The sequence below is a fragment of the Melitaea cinxia genome, chromosome 28 (genome assembly GCF_905220565.1).
Source record: "Melitaea cinxia chromosome 28, ilMelCinx1.1, whole genome shotgun sequence".
In the NCBI taxonomy this organism is placed as follows: domain Eukaryota; kingdom Metazoa; phylum Arthropoda; class Insecta; order Lepidoptera; family Nymphalidae; genus Melitaea; species Melitaea cinxia.
The window spans coordinates 7,467,490-7,492,922 of record NC_059421.1 but is presented as its reverse complement, the minus strand read 5'-3'; the positions used below and the strand labels follow the sequence as shown (position 1 = coordinate 7,492,922).

Genomic DNA, 25,433 nt, shown 5'->3' with positions numbered 1-25,433 from the left:
CTTGTCGCGTGGTTCCACTTAAAATTACTCGTATTTGTCGATGTAAATTCAAGTTTTTTTTTTCGTTTTCAATTAAACAATTTTTGTTTTGAAGTATCATCTTTTCTTTATCAAAATGAATGTTATTATTTTTTAGCTAGTCGAGTTTAGTCACGGTCATATAATAAGGGAGATGCAGATGAAATACGCGGGATTGAATGGTCGAAAAAAGGATTTCGGAGAAGCCACATATAAAAAACTCATTCAGGAAGTTGGTCGGGTAAAGTTATTTTTATTACCTTGAAACATTTTATTCATTGTTTTACATATTATTATGTAAATATACTATTTTTTTTTATATATCACTAGGTTGGCAAACAAGCGTACGGCTCATCTGATGGTAAGTGATTACCGTAGCTTATAGACGCCTGCAACAGCAGAAGCATCGCAAGCGCGTTGCCAACCCAAACCCAAATCCAAGGAGCTCTGGTCACCTTACTCACCAACAGGAACACAATACTGCTTGAAAACAGTATTATTTAGCTGTGGCCTTCGGTAAGGTCGAGGTAGCTGTGTCTCGCGGTTTCAGCCATGTTAATTTGAGGAAAAAGTACTAAGTAGCTAGTTAAGGGTAAGGGTAAGTGGTAAGGTAAATGGTATATCCAATACAAAAAGATTTTAGTGTAATTATCGCTAAGATTAGCGCGTACAAACAAACAAATTATTTAGCTTTATAGTATCAGTATTCGCTAGTTGCGTGAAAGTAGCGCCCCACTCGAGGTATGAGTAAAAGACTTTTTGAATGCAGTATACCTACTAATGAATGATTATATAAGGTGTTAAGTGAATTTCTTAAAAATGAGGTTTCTTGTAGGTGTTGTAGATCTCGTTCCACATGAAAATTCCTAACCCTTTTTTAATTTTACTCTGTCTTAATATAAAAGCTACTGTGGGATGTTAGTCCTGCATAAACCGTCCAATGAGCTCGTAAGCATGGCTATAATTTACAATAAAAGAGCCTGTAAAGTCGAGGTACTTCCCCAGAGGGGCTGCACCAGATTTTGAGCAGGATATATCCTGCTATAACCTTAATAAAACAGTTTTACAGGGTGTCTTATACAATAATTAAAACATTATTGTTTCATTGTTATGGTTTATTTTAACTGTATTTTTAACTGACACTATTTCACTCAAGCACAATCTTAAATTACTTTCTTATTCTACTTGGTATCAACTTATACTATTTTCATGCCTTAAATCTACTTATGTCCAACTTAAAATTATTAAATGGGGCGCCAGGAGAGTGTTTTTTTTTAATATTCAACTAATGTACCACAAGCCTGGTTGTCTGGAACAAAACCTGTCTCAGGCTATATGTTCAGGGACTTGTAGCATGGGAGGGGGACGATTGTGGACTCGGGCTATATATCCTCCTCATTTAAGAAAGGGCATTTCCTAAAGCTACGACAAAACGAATAATTTAGATTATCGATATTTCCCTATTTGTAAGTAAAGTATGTAACTTAATAACTTACCTCTTCGCGCACAATGCACCACACATTTACTACATAAAGACTTTTATATTATTATCCCTCACGTCTTACTTCACGTCTAATAGTTCTTTATTTAGCCCCATTACCATTTTGCTTATTCTCATACTACCTACCCTCATCATCATCATCATCATCATCATCATCATCATCATCATCATCATTCCAGCCTATTGCAGTTCACTGCTGGACATAGGCCTCCACAAGTTCGCGCAAAAAATTCGTGAACTCATGTGTGTTGCCCATAGTCACCACGCTGGGCAGGCGGGTTGGTGACCGCAGGGCTGGCTTTGTCGCACCGAAGAAGCTGCTGCCCGTCTTCGGCCTGTGTATTTCAAAGCCAGCGGTTAGATGGTTATCCCGCCACCGGTCGGCTTCTTAAGTTCCAAGGTAGCAGTGGAACTGTGTTATCCCTTAGTCGCCTCTTACGACACCCACGGGAAGAGAGGGGGTGGCTATATTCTTTGGTGCCGTAGCCACCCAGCACTACCTACCCAGATTAATCCTAATCTTATATTACCTACCAGACATAACAACTGGGTACGAGTTTTTAAATATTTTCTATTATCTGATGGTTTCTGTTTTGTTTAATACTATTCTAAGAACACAACACAAGATATTTATTTATCATTCTCTAAATTTTCAGGTAGTGTACCAACGCCTCGTTCAAATAATGAAAGATGATATTGATAAAATACATTCAACTTTCTTACTAAGCAAGGCGTATCGCAAGAAACACCCACACTTCGGTGATTTCCAACTAATACTATCAACTTTACATCAGATACAAGACGCGGAGGGCAAGCCTAGACTTTATATACAAGAAAACGAACTAACAAGTTTCCGTGTAACAACCACTAGTAAGTTTTATTTTATCTTTTTTGGCCACTTTTAAGGAACGACATAAGGCCTTGTGGTATGAAAAAAAATGGGAAATGAAATCTTGTTTCACAGTAACGCTAAGACCTGAGAGAGAGAGACATATTTATATATATGAAATTACAGAGAGACATATATATATATATATATATTAAATAATAAAACAAAGTCTTATCTAAAACAGAAATTCGTAGGTCATTAGAATCTCTTGATGTCTCTAAGGGTGCTGGAGTTGACAATATACCTCCCATTTTCTTTAGGGAAACTGCAACTTTTCATTCTCAGACGCATATTGAAGAGACTTTTCAGCTTCCAGCAGCCGTTCACCTACCTCGGTCAGTGTTTTCCTTATATTTATGTTGTCTGTAGAAAGTTTCTGCACATTTGTATTTAAGTTCTCTAATGATGATGATATTTTCGATATTTGTTGAGTTAGGGCCACATTGACCGCCTCTGCAATGGCATTATTGATATTTTGTGTTACCTTGTTATAGAAAACCTCCAGCTGATGCTCAAATTTCTTCTCCAATGCAACAACAACGTCATCATAATCCATTTGCTTCCGCTTTCGCATATTAACAAAGTCGGTTCTCTCAGTATTTGTAGGTAGCTCCGGGCTCGATGCGTAGAGGGCCGGCGGCGTACGTTGTAACGACATCGTCGGTGTTCACTTTGAATTATTATTTATTAGATATATACCACTGCGCACAAACAAATATCGCACTACGGATAATGGCACTAAGAACTACTATTGTACTCAAAGATAACAGAAAAACTTAGGCAACGATGTGCAACTACCACTTCCAACGACGTGCGGACGATGAATGAATATACTAATTTTTTTTTAATTATGTAAATATACTAATTTTTTTTTTATATATCACTAGGCTGGCAAACAAGCGTACGGCTCACCTGATGGTAAGAGATTACCGTAGCTTATAGACGCCGGCAACACTAGAAGTATCGCAAGCGCGTTGTCGACCCAAACCCAACCCCCCCCCCCCCAGGAACTCAGGTCATCTTACTATCAGGAACACAATACTGCTTGAAAACAGTATTATTTAGCTGTGGCCTTCGGTAAGGTCGAGGTAGCTGTGTCTCGCGGTTTCAGCCATGTTAATTTGAGTGTTCCATGTTAGTTCAAATAATGAAAGATGATATTGATAAAATACATTCAACTTTCTTACTAAGCAAGGCGTATCGCAAGAAACACCCACACTTCGGTGATTTCCAACTAATACTATCAACTTTACATCAGATACAAGACGCGGAGGGCAAGCCTAGACTTTATATACAAGAAAACGAACTAACAAGTTTCCGTGTAACAACCACTAGTAAGTTTTATTTTATCTTTTTTGGCCACTTTTAAGGAACGACATAAGGCCTTGTGGTATGAAAAAAAATGGGAAATGAAATCTTGTTTCACAGTAACGCTAAGACCTGAGAGAGAGAGACATATTTATATATATGAAATTACAGAGAGACATATATATATATATATATATATATATATATATATATATATTAAATAATAAAACAAAGTCTTATCTAAAACAGAAATTCGTAGGTCATTAGAATCTCTTGATGTCTCTAAGGGTGCTGGAGTTGACAATATACCTCCCATTTTCTTTAGGGAAACTGCAACAGTGATTGATCAGCCTCTTCACTATCTTTATAATAAATGTGTAACTGATGGTATTTTCCCAAAAATATGGAAAAGCGCTAGGATTGTCCCTGTATATAAGAGTGGTTCAAAAAGTGATATAGAGAACTATAGGCCTATATCCATTCTACCGGTTCTCTCTAAGGTCTTTGAGAGACTAGTCCACAATGCTACATATCCTTTCATGCACAATAATATCCTACAGCAGCAGCACGGTTTCGTGAAAAGACGCTCGACTATAACAAATCTGTTGACCTATACAACTGATTTATTTGATGGACTTGATGCAAACACCCAAATCGATAGTGTCTACACTGATTTCCGCAAGGCGTTTGATAGAGTGGACCATCGTATACTGCTGGAAAAAATTGCTTATAATGGTATAAGAGGAAATCTTTGGAGGTGGCTTAAATCTTACATCTCTAATAGAACACAGAGGGTGGTGGTTGGTGGTTATGAATCATCTACATCAAGTGTGAGCTCAGGCGTCCCTCAGGGATCTATCTTGGGTCCGTTACTGTTTGTCATTTTCATAAACGATATTAACAAATGCTTCCCTAATAGTAAATTTCTTCTTTACGCTGATGATTTAAAAATATATCGAAAAATAAACATTTACCAAGACCACGAGTTGCTTCAGGAAGATTTGGATAGATTCACCACCTACTGCTATGAAAATAAATTGGAGCTTAGCCTCAATAAATGCAAAAGCATAAGCTTTACTAAGAGAAAAACGATAAGCAGTTTCACGTATTCCCTCTGTGACACAGATATTGTTAAAGTACAAAATATAAGAGACCTAGGTGTAACGTTAGACAACAAGCTGCACTTTGACGCTCACATAGATAACATTATTAGTAAAGCCTTTCAAATGTACAACTTTGTCATGCGGTCCTCTACTGAATTTAGACAACCATCCACACTCGTGTATCTTTTTAAGTCCTTAATAAGGCCGCAACTTGAATATGCCGTTGCTATCTGGAATCCATTATACATTAAATATGAGAAAAGTTTAGAGAGGGTACAGAAAAAATTCTTACGTCACATGAATTACAAATATTGTCGTAAACGTATACCTTATGAGTCGCTTTTAAGGAACTACAAACTGCTCGACTTGAAATCTAGACGACTGCAACTAGAAACTATGTTGCTTTACGATCTTTGTAATAATAAGTATGATTGCATGGACATTGTAAGCAAAATTAGATATTCTGTGCCTTCTCGCGCTCATTTGCGACCATCCCGCCGTTACCAATTTTTTGCAGTGAAGCGATCTCGTACGAATGCAGGTATCCGTTCCCCGTTAAATCGAATGTTTGATACATATAATAGTAAATTTTATACATTAGACATTTTTGCCAATTGTAATGATGCATATACGAGCCAGATTATTAATATTCTGAATGGACAACCTTAACGCACAAGTCACTTACACGCATAATATACCTATGTTGAAGAAAATATGTATGTATATAAAAGAATATTTAAAACTACTATATTAGTGTATTTGTATATGTTTAGGTATGTGGGTGTATATATATATATTATGTATATGTATATATATTTTATAGTCTATATCTATATGTGAGTACATATGTATTATATATTTTGATTAAGACTTATCAAATTCAATTATAGAAACAATGAATTGTAAGACAGGTTCACCATTTGCAATTTGATTATGTTCAATGTGACCATCAGTGTTGAGTTTGCAATAACTTAAATTGTAATACTTACATTTAATGTTAATGTCTATTGTAAACTTGTTTGTGGTTCCAATAAATAAAAAAAAAAAAAAAAAAAAAGTCGTTTCCCGCTGTCTGTAAGCTAAGATCATTAAAACTACGCAGCGGAGTTTGATGCGGTTTTGTTTAGTAAATAGACTGATTTGAGAGAAAGCTTTATATTGTATATCATCATTTGAGCCGATTACAGTCCACTGCTGGACATAGACCTCCACAAGTTCGCGCCAAAAATGACGTGAACTCTTGCGTTCTTACTTATTATATATATATATATATATATATATATATATATATATATATATATATATATATATATTTTTAGGAACCAGATGTGGAGTCGAAATAAAAAATACAGTAACAATTACTTACAAACTTTTATACTTATATCAGGAGTCTAAACCAAATGTGTTACAAAAATAAAATAAAGCTAACGTTTAAATAACTTTAACGAATACTACTCGATTACAAAATAAGGCAGGTTAACTCTCCAAACGGACAAGGGACTACACGAAACACGTTCACAGTTCACGAAGTGCGTCTCGAACTGAAACGCGCACAGCGCACGCGCGTCATCCCTCCTACGGTGACCTTTCTTCACTATTCTTCTAGCACGGCCTCTCCTGATTGGAGGACGTCCTCGTGCTCCTGTGTCTCCTGATGTTAGGCGCCCACCGAGCAGGAGGGCACAGGCTCCGTGGTAGGCTCGCGAGGCACATTATTGCTCCGAGCAGCTTGCTCAGGCGTGGACTCCATATCGTCATCATGGTCTGCACCTGAGAACATAAAACATATCGGATCGGAATATCAGCAATTACCAAGAACACGTTGATCCGTAGTTGATCACAAATACAAATACAAATACAAATACAAATACAAATACCAGAGAGGAAGCACGACGTTAGCTATCTCTGACTGTAAGAAACATAGGCACGACGTTAGCTTATTTCTTACATCAGCTCACCTACATGGCATAGGCACGACGTTAGCGTACCATGAGGCTCGCACGAATGGCAGAGGCGCGACGTTAGCGTACCACTTTAAATTAACCACATGGCATAGGCACGACGTTAGCGTACCATGAGGCTCGTACGAATGGCAGAGGCGCGACGTTAGCGTACCATTTAAAAATTAACCACATGGCATAGGCACGACGTTAGCATACCATGAGGCTCACAACTTAGAAGCAGGTTTGCCCGCACAGGTAGATACGGGTTTGTGTGTTTCCAAATCAAAGATAATCAACCGCTGCGGCACCCACTAGTCGGCAGCATCCGCGAGACGCAATGACGGTTCAAGAAGACCGCAGACAGAATACAGTCAGCAGTTGTATCGCCCGATTCGGCGGCGCCTGAAGCTCGCAGCTGGCAAGCAGAGTAGCCCGCAGATATAAGATAGTCAAGGCTGCGTCGCCTGAGTCGAACTTGCCAGTCGCATGTGCCCGCTGCTTAACAGTTTGGCATGCGAGCTTCGACTAAAACTTGCACCTTCTATTCGCTCGGCTGCACCTGACCCTTACCGACAGTCCGTTCCAAATATTCTACTTTATTGAACAAAAAGAGCATTTCTTTAGGTTATTAGAATAATCACAATCAGTCGAAGTTTGAAGCACCATGCGAAGAGTCAACAGGTCATTAATTGTATTGCTCAGTATAAATACATCGTCGATATACACCAGGACCTCACCAGAATCTAGGCATGGGCGAAGAGTTTTCGAAGTTATCCACTGGTAAACAACAGGTGCATTTGCTAAACTCTAGGCATTTTCAAATATTACCCTTATTAATATACCTGTGAGAGGTATTGAGGCATTATCCACAGGTGAAATCCTGTGGGCATATCGAGACTGGTAAAGAATTTGTCTCCATCTCATCGATTAATATGATCGTCGATCAACGGTAAAGGGAAGCGATCCTTAACTGTAATTTCATTGAGTTTACGATAGTCGACACACATGCGGTCGGACCAGTTTTTTTTTACTAATAGGCATAGATCAAGTAAAAAAAGGTAGATTATGCGCGGCCTTTGTTGTTACTGAAGCCACAAAACTCGGCTCCTTCAAGTAAACACATGCGCTCACGCAAACATATGCATCAAACTACGCTCATTTTCGTTAGTATCTCACGGGCCCTCGTACAGTAACTTTGCCTTCAAAATGCCGTTCTTATGTAATTAAATGGTGCAAAAACAATATCAAAGTGAATAAAAAGTCTGAAGAAATATCGTTTCACACGTAAGTACATACAAAACTTTATATTTCTTGTTATTCCAAAATAATATTGAGGTTATTCGGAACTTATAATTTCGATGTCCCGAAATGACGTACCGAGGGAGGGTTACCAGTAATTTTTATTTCCATTAGCCCAAAATGCGGGTAAGTAAATTGTAGGCAATCATAGATAAATAATTAAGTAGGGAGTGGACAACATTATTGTTTTTTTTTTTTTATCGTGTGATTTTTATGTTTTTCCTAAATTGAAGTCAAGTTAAATATGAATTTTTAACTCGTTTGTTTCTGTTTAAATTTGTGAATTAACTACTCATATTTTACTACTAAATATCATGGTTTTAGGTTTCCAACGAATATTTTAATAGGAGATGAATGGGTAGCTGCTTTACGACTGAGCCGAAATGAACTACAACGACAGCCATCCTCATCTAGTTTGTTTGTTCAAACCATTTTGATAAAGCTGACATGTACGGTACAAAACGTGGACTTCACAGAGTACCATCAAGTACATACTGCTACTTACTACTACGTATTTTAATGTTATATTTTTTGTTCTAGGACCTACCGGATGAGTCTAAATCAGTTTTTAACCAAGATTCAATCTTTGATACACCTAGAAAACATAAACTAAGAGAAAAGTTAAAAAAACAGGAACTTAATTAAAAAAAAATGTAAAAATAAAATCAATTTATTACAGCAAAGAGTTAGACGTCTTTAAAGCAGGAACTTGCCCCTCAGAGAAATCATCAATTCCTTAAAAACGCAAGTTTTCATTGACACAGATTTATATAATTAAATAAATCAAAACACGGCTACAATAGATTTATGTAACAATTTGAATCGAAAAAAGGAGTAAATATATTTAAAACTATAAACAGGTTTTTATTTTCACATACCCATTTTACCTATATTAAATTAATTGTTTAATAAAAATTTTAGGGACTTTTTTTAAAAAGTGTCAACACTTCACTCACTCATACATCTTTAAAAAAGTGGCTTCACTTTTCTGTTCTAGGTGCGTTATCTATTTTTTTTACTTTATCTATGCTAATAGGATAGAGGACTCGTATATTCCAATTCAGAGTATCGATTGATAATCTTTTCAAGAAGATTTATAATTGTTTCGTGAATATTTTATAATTCTAGGATAAGAAAGGCTATTGGGCCTTTAATTAATTAGCATAGTACTATTTAATTTAATTGACATGCTGTCGGTTGTGGACGTAGCCGTCCCAGAGATAAAAAAAAGTTCAAAAATGTCTTAATTAGGACTAACAGGTTACTTAAATTTTGATCAGCTGTTAAAGACGTCTTAATCGGAATCTGCGTACTCGGCGTGGTACACATATAACATCATGTGTAGGACGAGTGTTATAAGTAACGTATTGCTGGTCACGGGTACGTACATAAGAAACACCTTCGCGGTTTAATACATCGCTACCAACAATAATAGGAGTATTCATAAGTTCAGGGGACACGGCATGTAAGTCCACCTCTAAAGTTATTTCATTAAACTCTTGACAAAATAAGTTGACTCAATTTCCACCTATACCTCTTAAAACTCTGAAAGCTGGCTTACGCACACATTTGAAATGTCTCAGCAACGATGAAGAAATCAAGGATATACTTGAACCGCTATCTATAAGAATATCGACAGGAATTCCCTGTATGACTGCTACTACTATATCTTTGTATTTATTATGGCAATTTTCCTGGCAGAAGTTAACATTATTCGTGTAACGAGAATCGGATTTAAGTCTTGCAAAACAAATTTCAATTTTATGAGCCTTTTTTTTGCGGAAAGTGCAAGGTTAGTATTTATTTAGACTCAGAGAAAAACTATCCTTCTTATTGCTTTCATCGTTGTTGATTTTATTAGAAATGATTTCAGACTTCTTGAAACAATGAGACTGTGTATGACCACGTTGGCCACATAAAAAACATTTGCCTTCCTCAAATTTACGTCTACGAAAGTTTGCATCATGATTTAACTTAGAAAAACGGCTATTACGAGTGCTATCACTAGATTTCTTATTAATCGTTGAGGATTTGACATAAATAGAGAAGAATTCTTCAAGCTCATTTGGCATTAACTTCGCATTGGTAGCCGAAGCACGAATTTGCGGATCCGTAATGCCCCGTATGACTATCGCTGAAATTAGTTCATCACTTAACCCCCTAACTATGCGTAGCTTTAATAAGGACCAGCGAGCATAATCGGCATATGTCGGGTATTTATCAGAATCATTATTCATAACTTCGTATAAAATATTTGCAATATCCGGTTTCCTAGGGCACAACGGCTCTTTTTTAAAAATTGTTCCAACTACGATCGTTAGTAACCCATTCATTGAGCCAAGTCCTAGCATCCCCTTTAAGACAGTTACCGATGCGAGACAGACACTCATTATCGTTCCAATAGTTTGTACTCTTAGCACGATCAACTTCCTCACACCAGGCGTCTATATCGTGGATACTAGGATCGAAATTAGATATGTAATAAGATTGGTTAGATCTCACCGTTGTGTTGATTGAACGTATCGCATCGATTATACGATCGGTCCCGCTGACGTCATGGTCCGTAATTGCACTCACGGGACGCCCCAGCGAGGACGGCACAGCAGACTCTCGGCCTTCCACCGCCGACCTCTGATACTCAGCTACAGGTGCGGTGACAGGTCGCAGCCGTGGTGGCGTTGGCGCAGACGCACCGGCTCTCGGCTCGTATGGCCGCGGCTGTGAGGAGCGGCGTTGTCCCTCCAATGCAGTTAAACGACTGAAAATTTGTTGCATTTGTTCGATTAGCACGTTATTAGGGGATATATTCTTTCGGCGGGTAGACACGAAAGTGAATAGACGTATTTTTATGTGCTCTTAGTTATTTTCGTTTTAAAACTGTTTTAAATATATATGTACAAAATTTAAGTTAACATAGTGTAAGTTGACTATCTCCACACACTTTCCCACAAAATATTAAACTTAAACCTTCAAGATGAACAGTTCAGTAGAGCATCTTCAAAAAACTATGGAAGAACTCTCTGCAAGTATTAATAACAGGATGGACGAATTTGAGAAGAACCTTAATTTACCGAGTACTGCAACTTCCACTGTTAAATCCCTGGCAGCGGACTTCTCTACGTTTAAATCCTTAGTATGGAAGACTCTTGGCTTGCTTAAGTCCCAAATTGAACTGGTGGTTCTAGGCATGGATCAACTGGAGACACGGGCCCGTAGAAAGCTTCTTCTTGTCCATGGGATCAAGGAGGATAAGGATGAGGATGTGCGGAAGAGTGTCATTGCATTGTTATCCAACCAGATGAAGATACCTGATATAAGATCAGAACATCTTAGTTCTTGCCACAGACTGGGTGCAAAAAGAGATTCTGCTCGCCCCATACTTGTTCGCTTTTCTGATTTGGAACTTCGCTCTAGAGCATGGAAAGCCAAAACTAGCTTGAGGGGGACTAAAATCACAATATCAGAATTTTTAACAAAACCCCGACAGGAGATCTTTGTTGCGGCACGCAGTCATTTCGGTATGAAGAAATGCTGGACAGCTGATGGTGTTATTGTTATTTTGCTACCAGATAAGTCCCGAAAGAAAATAACCAGTTTATCGGAGTTGAAACAAATCATTTCGCAGCATCCAAACAGTGAGCAGTCTTGCAATAATATTAAATGATTATCTTGTATATTATGCATAGTTCATACAGTCTAATATCGATATCACTTTTGTAAATTTAAGTATTGGGTAATCGTAACATTTTTTCTTGTCTTTGTTCTTTGTTACCTTGCTATTTCTTATTTTAATTTAAATTCACCGCACGAAATTATAAATAACAACAAACACAAAATTGTAAACTGTCATCTGTCATTTGCCAAAATAGTCTAAGGTAACGTCATGCAAATTACGTTTCGTTCCACTGTAAATCTTTTGTTGCTTCTGTACATTTAATTTTTTTTTTATTGTTTGTATAACTTTTTTTTTAATGAGTGTGTTTATTAATCTTATAGTTAATATTTAATCGTCTAGTCAACTTATACATGAGAAATAGTGTTATTTGTAGTTTTGATTTTTTTTAATTTTTTTTTTTCGTCTGTTTTATTATTAATTTTTTATTTATATAATATATAAAAATAATATACATATATATTATTTATTTATTGATATTATTAATATAACCTTATTTTAAGTTATTTATTCATATATTTATAGATACATTTTATTACTTTACAATTAATATTTTTAGTATTTATTATGTTTGACGATGATTATATAACTTGCTCCTCAGATGAATATGCAAGTGCTGAAAGTAGTATTAGCTCTTCGCTATCTGATTCGGATCTACTCGAAGAGAAGCTATCTAAAGTTTTTCTTAATGACCTTAACTCCCTCTCTTTTGTGCATATCAATGCGCAGAGCATTTTAGCTCATTACTCGGATCTTCTCACATCATTTAGCACCGGCATAGTCGACGGTGTCCTCGTTTCTGAAACTTGGCTCAAACCCTCAATCCCATCCACATACTGTTCTCTTCCGGGTTACCAACTATACCGAAATGACCGTGCTGATCGGGGTGGCGGTGGTGTGGGCATTTACCTGCGCAGCCATATTCGCGCTACTGTTGTTTGCGCATCTAGCCCTCAGGCTGCTGGCTCTCTGGAATATCTGTTCCTAGAATTGATTACCCGTCACAAAAAAATACTGCTTGGCGTTCTGTACTGTCCTAGTGACAAAATTAATTATTTTGACACACTCGAAGATATTCTAGAGAGACTAGTACCCATATACGATCATGTGATTTGCATGGGTGATCTCAATACATGCCTACTAAAAAATGATATGAGAACTAACACCTTGAATTCCATCTTATCATCATTGAACCTGCAGACTCTTAATTTTACCGCACCTACACATTACTTTCCCAACTGCAGACCTTCACTCATCGACCTCATCTTTATCTCTAACCCTAACCTTGCTATCTCTCATGGGCAAATGACAGCCCCCTTTTCTCACCACGACCTTATTTTTCTTGCATATAAAGTACGCCCACCCAAGGTTAGAGGTAAAGTTCTTTTTCAGCGAAATTTTAAGCATATGGATTTAGAACGCTTGAGAGAGGACATTAAAAACACTGATTGGTCCACTACACTCGCGGCAAGCAATATCAATGATATGGTCACCTCATTTACTGCTGAACTAATTAGAATTTACGACACACATGCACCTGTAAAACCTGTACGTATTAAACATCTTCCTGCTCCCTGGTTAACACCTGTTATTAAAAGGACAATGGCCAAACGCGATAGAGCGAAAACGAAAAACAAAAAAAATCCAACGGAAGAAAACTTGAATGTGTACAAAAAGCTTCGTAACATCTGCAACAGATTGTGCAGGGATGCTAAACGCCGTTACATCCACTCTTCAATTCAGAATCTCTGCCAAGCGCAAGCTTGGAGGTTCTTAAGGTCATTAGGTGTGGGCAAATCCACGGTAACTTGCAAAAGTTCCGTTGATCTCAACTCTTTAAATACTTACTTTACTACCCCTCCTATAACTGTGGATTCTAATACAAAATTTTCTACTCTTTCATTTTTATCTACTCTTCTTCCACCAGACCTACCTCTCTTTTCTTTCGAAACAGTCTCACAAGAAACTATCAAGAAGCATGTCCGTTCCATATCAACAAAGGCTATTGGTAGCGATAGCCTCAGCCTCGACATGATTCTTCCTGTGTTGGAGGACATTGCACCTGTAATAACACACATTATTAACTTTTCACTTACATGCAATGTCTTTCCATCACTATGGAAGAAAGCCCTAGTCATACCCCTTCCTAAAACCGCCAATCCTACTAATCCTTCTCAATTTCGTCCTATTTCTATTCTTCCTCTACTCTCCAAAGTCCTAGAATCCGTCGTGCATAGTCAAATTTACAGCCATCTTTCCTCTCACAACCTCATATGTCCTTTTCAATCCGGTTTCCGTCCATCCCACAGCACTGTGGGAGCGCTGCTGAATGTTTCGGAGGATGTGCGGTGTGCGATGGATCAAACCAAGCTCACTGCCATGATTCTGCTGGACTTCAGCAGTGCCTTTAACTCTGTTGACTACGACATTCTTCTTGGTACCTTGCGAGCTGTTAATATTTCACCCACAGCTATTGATTGGTTTCACTCTTATCTTTCTGGACGCCAGCAGTGTGTGACTCTCGATGATAGCTCGTCGTATTGGATGGACCTCACTGCTGGCGTTCCACAAGGTGGCGTATTATCTCCTTTACTGTTTTCTGTCTTTATTAATAATGTTTCCCGTGTTATCACTTCTCCCTTCCATCTGTATGCAGATGATCTACAAATATACCGACACTTCAGCTTGACGGAGTTGGATGAGGCTGTTGGAATTTTAAATAATGATCTTGCTGCTGTTCAGGTCTGGGCTGAGTCTTTTGGTCTGCTAGTAAATCCTGCAAAATCACAAGCCATCATTATTGGTAGCAGTCGGTTAAGAGGCAGACTTGACTGGGAGTTGGTACCTAAAATCTGTTACTCTGGGGTCCCAATCCCTTACTCTGATAAGGTTAAAAATTTGGGCCTTATTATGGACTGCAACCTGTCTTGGAAAGCTCATATTAACGAAATCAGCAAGAGAATACATTACTCGATTCACTCTCTCAAGCGTCTCCAGTATTTTCTTCCCTTCAAAACCAAATATATGCTCGCGCAATCCCTTCTACTACCTATCCTTGACTATGCCGATGTATGCTATCTGGATGTGACAGAGGAGCTGCTTAGAAAGTTGGAGCGACTTCAGAATCTCGCAGTACGCTTCATTTTTGGCTTGCGAAAGTTTGATCGTATTTCTCACTTCCGTGCTCAGATCAAATGGCTCCCTATTCGCCTTCGCCGTGATATGCATATCCTATCTACTCTCTTTAATATCCTACGTGATCCAAACTCTCCTTCTTATCTTCGATCCCGTTTTCACTTCCTACCCTCTCCTAATCGTTCCAGGCGCCCTGGCATTACAACAAAGCTGGATGTACCAAAGTGCAATACAAAATTCAAACTTAATTCATTTACGGTACGCGCCTCTATACTGTGGAACAAACTCCCAGAAAGTATCCAAAAAAGTCCTTCCCTTGTCTCCTTCAAACGAAAATTAAAGGAGCACTTTATTTCTCAAGTCAATTTACAATCATAAGTATATAATTACCTTTCTATTATGTTATGTATTTGTATGTATTTATGTATGTATGTATGTGTGTATGTATGTATGTATAAATGTAAGGTATGTATATATATGTATGATATGTCTGTGTGTATGTATTTATACTTATAAGTTTGTAATATATTACAGTTATTCAACTATTTTCTCAATATTGTTATTTCTTGCACTGTGTCCCCCGCTATATGACACTCTCTCTCATGACCATTGGTTGACTGGAAGAGATCTCTTCTAGGGATAAGTCCACCTTTGCCATCAACTATATATGTAATTTTCTGTACATTCTGTTCTTAAGTGCAATAAAGTATATAATATATGTCGTTTTGAAGTGTGTCTAGAATAATACTTTCGGCGTCTAGAACCAGAATCACTGTCACTTAAGTGTACAGCACTGTGTACAGGACGCGAGTTACGGTTTCTAGAGTGACTTCTACTTTTACGATTTTGATTTAACATTTTCTTTACTGTAACAGTAAATTACAAAAAATAACAGTAAAATAAGTAGTAAAATATGTAAGTAGCTAAATAGCACAATAGAATAATAACAAATTAGTTCTCAATTTACAAATTTATTTAAAATCTTCTCAAATTATATTAAAAATCACTGTACGTACTATTAAAAATATTGAAACGTAAATATTGAAACGTACTCACCAGGGTTCTTAGTATCGTATACTTTACCATACAACCAAGCAGATTTCAACCTACTTACGTAGCGGCAAGGAACATGAAAACAATTCACTGTTCGAACGCAACAAAAACAACTCGTTAAGTGTTTCGAATCATGTTTCGAATAGTCAAACTGCCATATCTCAGGAATGCAAAGCGGATTAGGTTACGTGAAGTGTCGTATCCCACTTCTGATTTTAGGAACCAGATGTGGAGTCGAAATAAAAAATATAGTAACAATTACTTACAAACTTTTATACTTATATCAGGAGTCTAAACCAAATGTGTTACAAAAATAAAATAAAGCTAACGTTTAAATAACTTTAACGAATACTACTCGATTACAAAATAAGGCAGGTTAACTCTCCAAACGGACAAGGGACTACACGAAACACGTTCACAGTTCACGAAGTGCGTCTCGAACTGAAACGCGCACAGCGCACGCGCGTCATCCCTCCTACGGTGACCTTTCTTCACTATTCTTCTAGCAATATATATAACATATGCATACTATAATAGAGGGACACTGATAGTTTTTCCAACCGTGCAAAGCCAGGGCGGGTCGGGTCTCTCCTGACATATATATATATATATATATATATATATATATATATATATATATATATATATATATATATATATATATATATATATATTGTTATGTATCTAGTATGTAAATAATAATGTAGAAATAATTTACTAATATTTTATTATAATTTGTAACAGGAATTGACACAAAGAGAACAGAATCAACCGACATATTAAATTATTTGACATAAAGCAAGTTAGTTTATTTCCGCTTCTCAAACTCGGAACGTCACACCAAATAGTGATGTCTACTAACACTCTCCCTTGTTATTTATTTTAGAAGTTCAATCGGTTTGGTGGTCGTCGAATCCGGGTACTACGACGGGGTTCAATTTCAGCCTGTGTAGTAGGAGGTATATCTGGAGTTGCTTGAGGTCTCTCTGGCTTGTCCACTTCCGAGGTTTCAGTGTAAGGTATAGATTCCCTTCTTGTAGCGTTAGCATGTGTAGTTGTAAGGTCTTTTTCAGGTAGTAAGTCTTTTCCAGGGAGTAAGTCTTTTCCAGGGAGTACGTCTTTTCCAGGTAGTATGTTCTTTCCAGGTAATAGGTCTTTTTCAGGTAATTTTGGTGTATATAAATTTGCCACTGATTCTCTTGGTTTAATCAGGTAAGTATCTGGTATTCTAAAGTTATTATCTAAGCATGATGTCTTTATGATTTGATCTACATGTCTTTGGTGTATTCTTCCATCTACTTCCACTTCATAATGTAATTTTCCTTTTCTATTTACTATGTTACCAAATTTCCATTTATTACTGTCATACATTCGAATTTGAACTTTCTCTCCTCTTTGAAACTCCTTGGTTACTATTATCTCTTCATTACTGTTGTTTCTTAATTCCTGTGGTCTTTTTACTAAGTCAATTCTTGTTCTGTATATTCTTTTAAACATCATTTCACCTGGGCTTAATCCTGTAGTACTGTTAGGTGTTTTTCTATACATCATTAAAAATCTTTGTAATTTATCTTGTATAGATCCCTCTTCACTAATCATTGCTTTAAGTTTATTTTTAACAGTTTGAACATATCTTTCTACTTGACCATTGGTAGAAGGATGAAATGGTGCTGTAAATTTAGCTTGAATTCCATTTTCTTTTAAGAATTTTTGCATTTCTTCTGATCTAAATTGTCTTCCATTATCCGAGACTTGCGTTATTGGTAAACCAAATGTAGTGTATAACTTCTTTAGAATATTTATAGTTGTTGCAGCTGACATAGAATTAGTAGGTATAACTTCTAACCATTTAGTATAGGCATCTACCACCATAAGAAAATATTGGTTCATGAATGGTCCGGCATAATCAATATGAATACGACTCCACGGTTCCTTAGGGTATTCCCAGCTGTGTACAGGTACCTTAGTCGGGTTTTTACGCATCAAACAGCATCTCTTGCATTGTTTCACCATATTTTCAATATCTATGTCAATGTTCTTCCACCACACATAGCTTCTTGCTAAAGCCTTCATCTTAACTATACCCATGTGCGCTGTATGTAATTCTTCTAATATTTTAGGTTGTAGTTTCTTAGGTATGACGATTCGTATGCCATAAAATATACAATTATTCTGCAATGAAAATTCATGTAGTCTAGTTTTATCTTCTCGTCCTGATTGTATATCAATATATAACTTCTGTAGTTCCGGGTCAGTAGCTGTAGCTACCCTTATCTCTTGTAATGAAACTGGTATTTCTGAAATCTGATTTAAGTAGAAAGCTTCGTCATCTGTAAGTGTATCATTCTTTTCATTTTTATTTGTATGTTGTAGTCTTGAAAAATAGTCGGCATTAGCATGTTCTGCAGTCTTCCTTAGTTTTATCTGGTAATCAAATCCAGCTAAAAAGTTAGCATAATGTACAAGTCGTATGGCTGTTGTAGCAGGTGTAGCCTTCTCTGGGTGTAAAATTCTAGCTAATGGTTGGTTGTCTACTATGAGAATTATTTTTCTACCGTAACAATACTGAAAGAATTTCTTCAGTCCCCAAACTAATGCTGCGGCTTCTTTATCTAACTGGCTGTAACCTTTCTCTGCCTTTGTAAGAGATCTTGACGCGAAAGCTATTGGACGTTCTGATTTATCCGGCATAATATGTGACAACACAGCTCCGTATCCAGTTGGTGATGCATCAGTGGCTAATGTGACAGGTAAGTTTTCATGAAATGGTATAAGTACTTTTTCTCCGCAGATTTCTTTTTTCAGTTCTTGAAATGCTTGTTCACATGATGTTGACCAAGTAAATTTTGTATCTTTTTGTAATAATTTGTATAAAGGATTTAGTTTTGATGCTAAGTTAGGTATAAATTGTTGGTAGTAATTTATCATTCCCAAAAATGTGCGTAGTGAAGAAACATCTGTTGGACGTGAACTATTCTTTATATCATTTACTTTATCTTCTGTAGGGTGTAGACCTTTTTCATTTATTGTATGTCCTAGGTAAGTAACTGATTTCTGAAAAAACTGACATTTCTCTCTGTTTAAGTGTAGTCCACATTCTTTTAATTTGTCAAATACCTTCCTAATTCTTTGTAGTAATTGTATAAATGTACGTCCTTGTAAAGCAATGTCGTCAAAAAAACAAACTGTACCTTCCATTCCTTGAAGTGTTTGATCCATGTATCTCTGCCAAACATTTGGTGCAATTTTCACTCCGAACATTAGTCTTTTCACCTTGTATGTACCCTTGCATGTACTAATAGCTTGCATTTCTGCTGTATCTTCATTAGTCTTCATATGCAAATAAGCTTGATTAATATCCAGTGTGCAAAAATATTTTCCTCCACTTAACTTTGAAAATATTTCTTCAACACGAGATATAGGGTAGTTGTCATTTTCCAGATTTTTGTTTAATGTAGCGCGATAGTCAGCACATAAGCGCATTTTTCCATTTTGCTTCAAGACAGGAACAATTGGTGTTCCCCACTGTGAGTATGTGACTTTTTCTAATATTCCTTCCTTTTCTAATCTGTCTATTTCTGCTTCCACCTGATCCTTCAAAGCGAATGGTACTGGACGTGGTTTTAAAAAGACTGGAACTGCACCTTCTTTCAATTTAAATACTGCTTGATAATCTTTAATTTCTCCTATTTCTTCAGAAAATAGTTCTTTGTATTCTTGTATAATTTTTTTCAATTTCTCAGTAAACTCTTTTTCTGTAATATCATTTTCTTCTTTTTGTAGTGAATTTATGTCAAATTGTAAGTTTAATTTCCTAATCCATTCTCTTCCCAATACAGGATCAACTTTTCTATCAATAACAAAGATTCTTCCTATGACTTCTGTATTTTTATATTTGATGTTTACATTACAGGTTCCCCGTGGGTAAAGTATTTCTCCTGTGTAAGTTTTTAATTTAATTGGTGTAGTTTCTAATTTAAGATTACTGAAATTTTCTTTATAATATTGTACAGAGCATGTAGTGACTGCTGCACCTGTATCTAGTTCTAGTGTATGTAATTTCCCGTTCAGTTGTAATGTAATATTAAATTTATCATTTTGTATGTTATTTTTGTAAAATATTTTATGTATTTCATAAATTTCATTAGTATCTTCTATGTACTGTTCATTTACTAGCTCTAGTTGTTTTTGTTCCCTTAAGCAAACTGATTGTATGTGTCCTTTTGTTTTGCATTTCTTACAAAATAATTTATCTTTTAATCTACACTGAGTCGCTGAATGGTTTTCTTTTCCACAACGATAACACTTTATTTTCTTTCCTTTTTTAATATTTGTATTGTATGTATGACTTTTATATGTATTTGTATTTTGTTTGGATGTATTGAAATTCTTAGTTTTCTTTGATATTTTGTTTATATTTGGTTGAATATCCGTACACATTTCTTTTGTTTCTACTTTGGAAGTCTCAATCGCCATTGCAATCCTAATTAAATCATCAAATTTTGTAGAAGAAGATTCTTGTAATAATCTTTCTTTAATTTCAGAGTTACGCAGCCCTCGTATGAACTGTACTCGCAGATGAGTTTCAAAAGTACTATTTTTACAATTATTACATATAAAGTTACATTTTCCGCCTATTTCTTTTAATCCAGCTACGTAGTTAGCAATGCTTTCACACTCATGCTGTTGCCGTAGACAGAATTTGTGTTGTTGAGCAACTTCACCAGGTTCTGGGGCAATATGATTCCTTAGTAGTTCTACAAGGTCATCATAGCTTTTTGATTCTAGACACTCAGGCGCTGTGATGTTTTTCAGTACTTGGTAGTATTTAGGGCCAATACAATTGAGAAAAATTTGCACTTTAATTGTAGCACTTGTGACACCTTTCAAGGAAATATAATTTTGAAGTCTTTGTAAATAAGTCGAAAATGATTCATTGTTTTCATCATAAGGTTGTAATGTGATACCACTAACCGTTTTATCACTGGTTTGTAAGGCTTGTTGTAATTGTACTTGCTGTAATTGCATTCCTCGCATCGTTTCCATCATTTGGGACAAAACTTGCCCTAGTTGTTGTTCCATTGCGGCGTATTATGTACGTACGTATGTAAGAGGAAAAGGAATGTGTGAAGCGGGTTATCATCACAGGCTTTGGAACCCTTGGAACAAGGAAAATGGGTGTATAGGAGCACGTGGTAATATCCGCTGCTCGCGAGGTTACTTATATTCACTTTTTTTTTTTTTTTGTAATTATTAATCTTCGTCGTCAATCTGTCATCCTCGTCGCCAATTTGTTATGTATCTAGTATGTAAATAATAATGTAGAAATAATTTACTAATATTTTATTATAATTTGTAACAGGAATTGACACAAAGAGAACAGAATCAACCGACATATTAAATTATTTGACATAAAGCAAGTTAGTTTATTTCCGCTTCTCAAACTCGGAACGTCACACCAAATAGTGATGTCTACTAACATATATATATATATATATATATATATATAGTGGTTACAGTGAGAGAAATTAAATAAAACTACATATACTACAAAGAATTTTTAAGCTTATTTATGTTAAAAAAAATCACTGAAATAGAAGCAATAGTTTAGGAACAAAATATGATTTTAATTTGAAATATTATTTGTCTATCAGGTCTTTTATGTATTAAATACGTTTTGGTTTCAGTGATTGACAACATACCGGTTGAGAAAGTGCAGGAAGCTTGCAATACGTACATTGAAAAAATAACTGACAAGGTACATTCATAGTACACGTTTATTTATTTGTTTTATACTATAAAGTTGGCAAGCAAGCGTACGGCCCGCCTAATGGAAAGCAGCTACCGTATCTTATAGACGCATACAAAACCAGAAGTATTGAGAACAGTGTTGTTTAGCTGTGATCTTCTTTGAGGTTGAGGTAAAAGTTTGAGTCTAGAATTGATCCTTGATGAACACCTGAACTTGTTATTGTGACACAAGAAATAAATAAAGAAGGAAAGAATGAAATGTATTCATAGTGTATGACGTTGGCTTCCTAATAAATAAATAAAATAAAATGTATCAAAAGTGTTAAATTTTAGTATTAATATATTATGAGCAAATAGTTTAAAAGCTGCATTTCCTAATAATACCGTTTATGGTTAATTTATGAAAATATTTAACGTGATTAACTTTGTCAAAAGCTCGCGAAAAATCTGTATTTCAACCTTGATGTAATTATTGATTTGTAAAAATGAGTAAAATGAATATTTACGCAGTTGCGATACAATTTTTTGGCGAAATAAATCTATTGAACACCCGCATAATGTCTGACGATAGTGATAAGAACCCGGCTTTGGTATACGAGTACTCGTATGTTAAGTAGTTACTCAATCGTCTGATGTTTTGACCGTTTTGACGGATGCCGCGTCTATCAATGACTGTCCAACATATAGTTTATTATTAATAGACAATATTATTTTAGAAAGAGAAATGCATCTTTAAAAAAAACGATAAATGTAATGTCTAAAATTTTAATATGTACAATTTTTATTTTTGTGTTACCCACACATTAGAATTCTAAACATATGTACATATTAAAAATAGCATGGTGTCGTCTCCTGTCAAAGATTTTCATTGTAATATGAAACTTTGAATAGTTACGGGTCTCTGTAAAGAACTCACTATAGACGGCGCCACGGTTCGCTTAAACCGAAAATAAAAATCATCATATCAAAAATTTCGCTCTAGCGGGTACATCGTTCCATAGCTTAATTGGCTAGAGCGCCGACACGGTCAGTCGGAGACGCGGGTTCGAACCCCGCTGGAGCGGTCAATTTTTGATATGATATTCAAAAATGTCTAAAATTTTATTTATTTTTATTTCATAGGTTTTGGAGCACGTAAAAAATCTAAAAATGGAAGCGCATCCCGAAATGGATCCTATAGAGGCAGCTGCCAAGATTAAAGTCAGGGAACAAATAGTCAAGCTGACACCTTATTTACCTGATGTAAGTATAATTATTAAACAAGGAAAATATTTTTACTTTTGCGTCAATAATTCAAATTAACTGGTTTAAGTAAGCCATTTAGGTTTTACATTGGAGTTCTAATTTATTATGATTAAACTGGTCAAAATTGTGATGATTCACTATTTTCTCAACTCGAATAGTCTATATTCTTACCTTAAATACTATATAATTAGAGTTGTAATATCGTTATGCTGTGGCTACGACAATAAAGAATATAGCCACCGTCTCTCTTCCCGTGGGTGTCGTAAGAGGCGACTAAGGGATAACAAGGTTCCACAACCACCTTGGAACTTAAGAAGCCGACCGATGGCGGGATAACCATTTAACCGCTGGCTTTGAAAGACGCAGGCCGAAGACGGGCAGCAGCGTCTTCGGTGCGACAAAGCCAGCCCTGCGGTCACCAACCCTATGGGCAAAACACATGAGTTCATGCCATTTTTGGCGTGAACTTGTAAAGGTCTATGTCCAGTAGGGGACTGCGAAAGGCTGCTGTGATGATGAGTAATATCGTTTAACCATAAAAATGTTAGATAAACTTATTAAAAATTGAAAAAAAAAACTTCGCAAAGTATCTGGGATATTACTTTTGTGACTTTTCTGAAGCTTTTGTTCTTGTACACCACCTTGTATATATAAGTTATTGTCTTAAAACAAATCCAACATGGTATTCATATATTTTGAATTTATAAATAAATAAATAAACAGTTCACACTCAACAGCCCCCAAGTAAGATATTCTCCTGTATCGGGGGCCACGACAAACACCTGTATGGCCAATACAAATTGTTGGTCATGTGCGGGAATCGAACCCGCGACCACCAACAGCCAGTGCTGTGACTGCTGCACCAACGGAACTTAATTTTCACATTCATTGTCAACTTAATTTTTGTAAATTACAAAATAGACGAGTAGACATTGTGACCGAGTGGAGTTGTGCTAGGATCAACACTAGCTCTTTTTCTTTTTTTTTTACTTCAAATAATTAATATGTTGGTTTTTTTTGTGTTTAATATACGTTTGACTTAACATGAAATAATAATAATAAATAAATAATAAATAAATATTTACACAATACACACACGGTCGTCTGTTCCTAAAGTAAGCAACTTAATGCTTGTGTTATAGGTAACAGCCGACTGGTATATAGCTACAAATATATTACGAAATATTTCATTCATTTTATCATAAAATGTTTTTTTTTTTCAGATCATAAAACAAGTTGTGAACAAGCAATTCATTCCGGACGGATCTAGTTGCTATACAGTACTTGTGAGTACTGAGCATTTTATCACATGTATTATAGGATATTTAAGAATTTATGGTATTAAAACTACTAAGACACCTAGGAGCTTATAAATAACTGAGGTAGGGCACAGCAGAAAATTTCCTGTTCAAAGTATGGAGCAGCCCGACTGGGGTAGTACCTCGACCTTACAGATACCACACCTAAATAATACTGTCTTCAAGCACATGACAAGGGAGCGGGGGGATTAAGGGGTTAATATAATTAATAAATAATATGGCAAAACAACGATTGCTAGTTGTATATAAAAAACAAATAGTTAACATAATAATAATAATAAATTTACCATGAGGCACTTCAGTAATATACTGTCATGCTTAGGTATAAAGCAGTAACCACTTATTTACCGCTCTTGTGAAGTTTTAACACAATGACATTTCTTCTTCTTCTTCTCCTTCTTCTCCTCCTCCTCCTTCTCCTTCTCCTTCTCCTTCTCTTTCTCCTTCTCTTTCTCCTTCTCGTTCTCCTTCTCCTTCTCCTTCTTCTTCTTCTTCTTCTTCTTCTTCTTCTTCTTCTTCTTCTTCTTCTTCTTCTTCTTCTTCTTCTTCAGGCCTAGAGGCTTCTTCTAGAGGGCTAAAAATTAATATATTTATGGACAGATGAGCGTAAACTTTCAAGATGCATGCCGACTATGATGCGTTTCTTTTAAAAAAAATGTACAATTCGGTTTATTGTTATATGTTCGTGTATATCGATCGAAAGTTTTATTGACTTCGTTTGTCAACAGATCTATGGCGAACCGACCATTCCGAACAAGGAATTGACGAAGCCTTGGCTTCGACGTCACCGAGCCATTACCGTCATGAGAGACCCGAACTTGTTCAACCTGCTCACCGTGCGCGTGCCGCGGGACGCGCTCGCGGCGCTGCTGGCCGCCGACGGCACGCTGGTCGGTGCGTGACTGTTGTTGTTGTTGTTGTTGTTGTTGTTGTTGTTGTGGTGGTGGTGCACCGTCAGGAGAGACCCGAACTTGTTCAACCTGCTCACCGTGCGCGTGCCGCGGGACGCGCTCGCGGCGCTGCTGGCCGCCGACGGCACGCTGGTCGGTGCGTGACTGTTGTTGTTGTTGTTGTTGTTGTTGTTGTTGTGGTGGTGGTGGTGGTGGTGCACCGTCAGGAGAGACCCGAACTTGTTCAACCTGCTCACCGTGCGCGTGCCGCGGGACGCGCTCGCGGCGCTGCTGGCCGCCGACGGC

At 36.5% G+C, this 25,433-nt stretch overlaps 1 protein-coding gene across 1 annotated transcript; it reads left to right on the top strand.

Annotated features, from left to right (window-relative positions):
• The first annotated feature begins 141 nt into the window (after nucleotides 1-141).
• Nucleotides 142-25,158, top strand: LOC123667640. The gene is made up of 6 exons (XM_045601499.1): nucleotides 142-259; nucleotides 2,176-2,389; nucleotides 21,610-21,680; nucleotides 22,796-22,915; nucleotides 24,142-24,204; nucleotides 24,966-25,158. The coding sequence occupies exons 1-6, from the start codon at nucleotides 173-175 to the stop codon at nucleotides 25,137-25,139; spliced, it is 729 nt and encodes a 242-aa protein (XP_045457455.1). The 5' UTR covers nucleotides 142-172; the 3' UTR covers nucleotides 25,140-25,158.
• Nucleotides 25,159-25,433: the final 275 nt, after the last annotated feature.

Excerpts from the sequence above, each read along its gene's own strand:
- LOC123667640 (XM_045601499.1), top strand. The coding sequence starts at position 173 with ATGCAGATGAAATACGCGGGATTGAATGGTCGAAAAAAGGATTTCGGA. Across the intron at positions 21,681-22,795 it reads TTGAAAAAATAACTGACAAG|GTTTTGGAGCACGTAAAAAA; the intron begins GTACATTCATAG and ends TTTATTTCATAG. Across the intron at positions 24,205-24,965 it reads CTAGTTGCTATACAGTACTT|ATCTATGGCGAACCGACCAT; the intron begins GTGAGTACTGAG and ends GTTTGTCAACAG.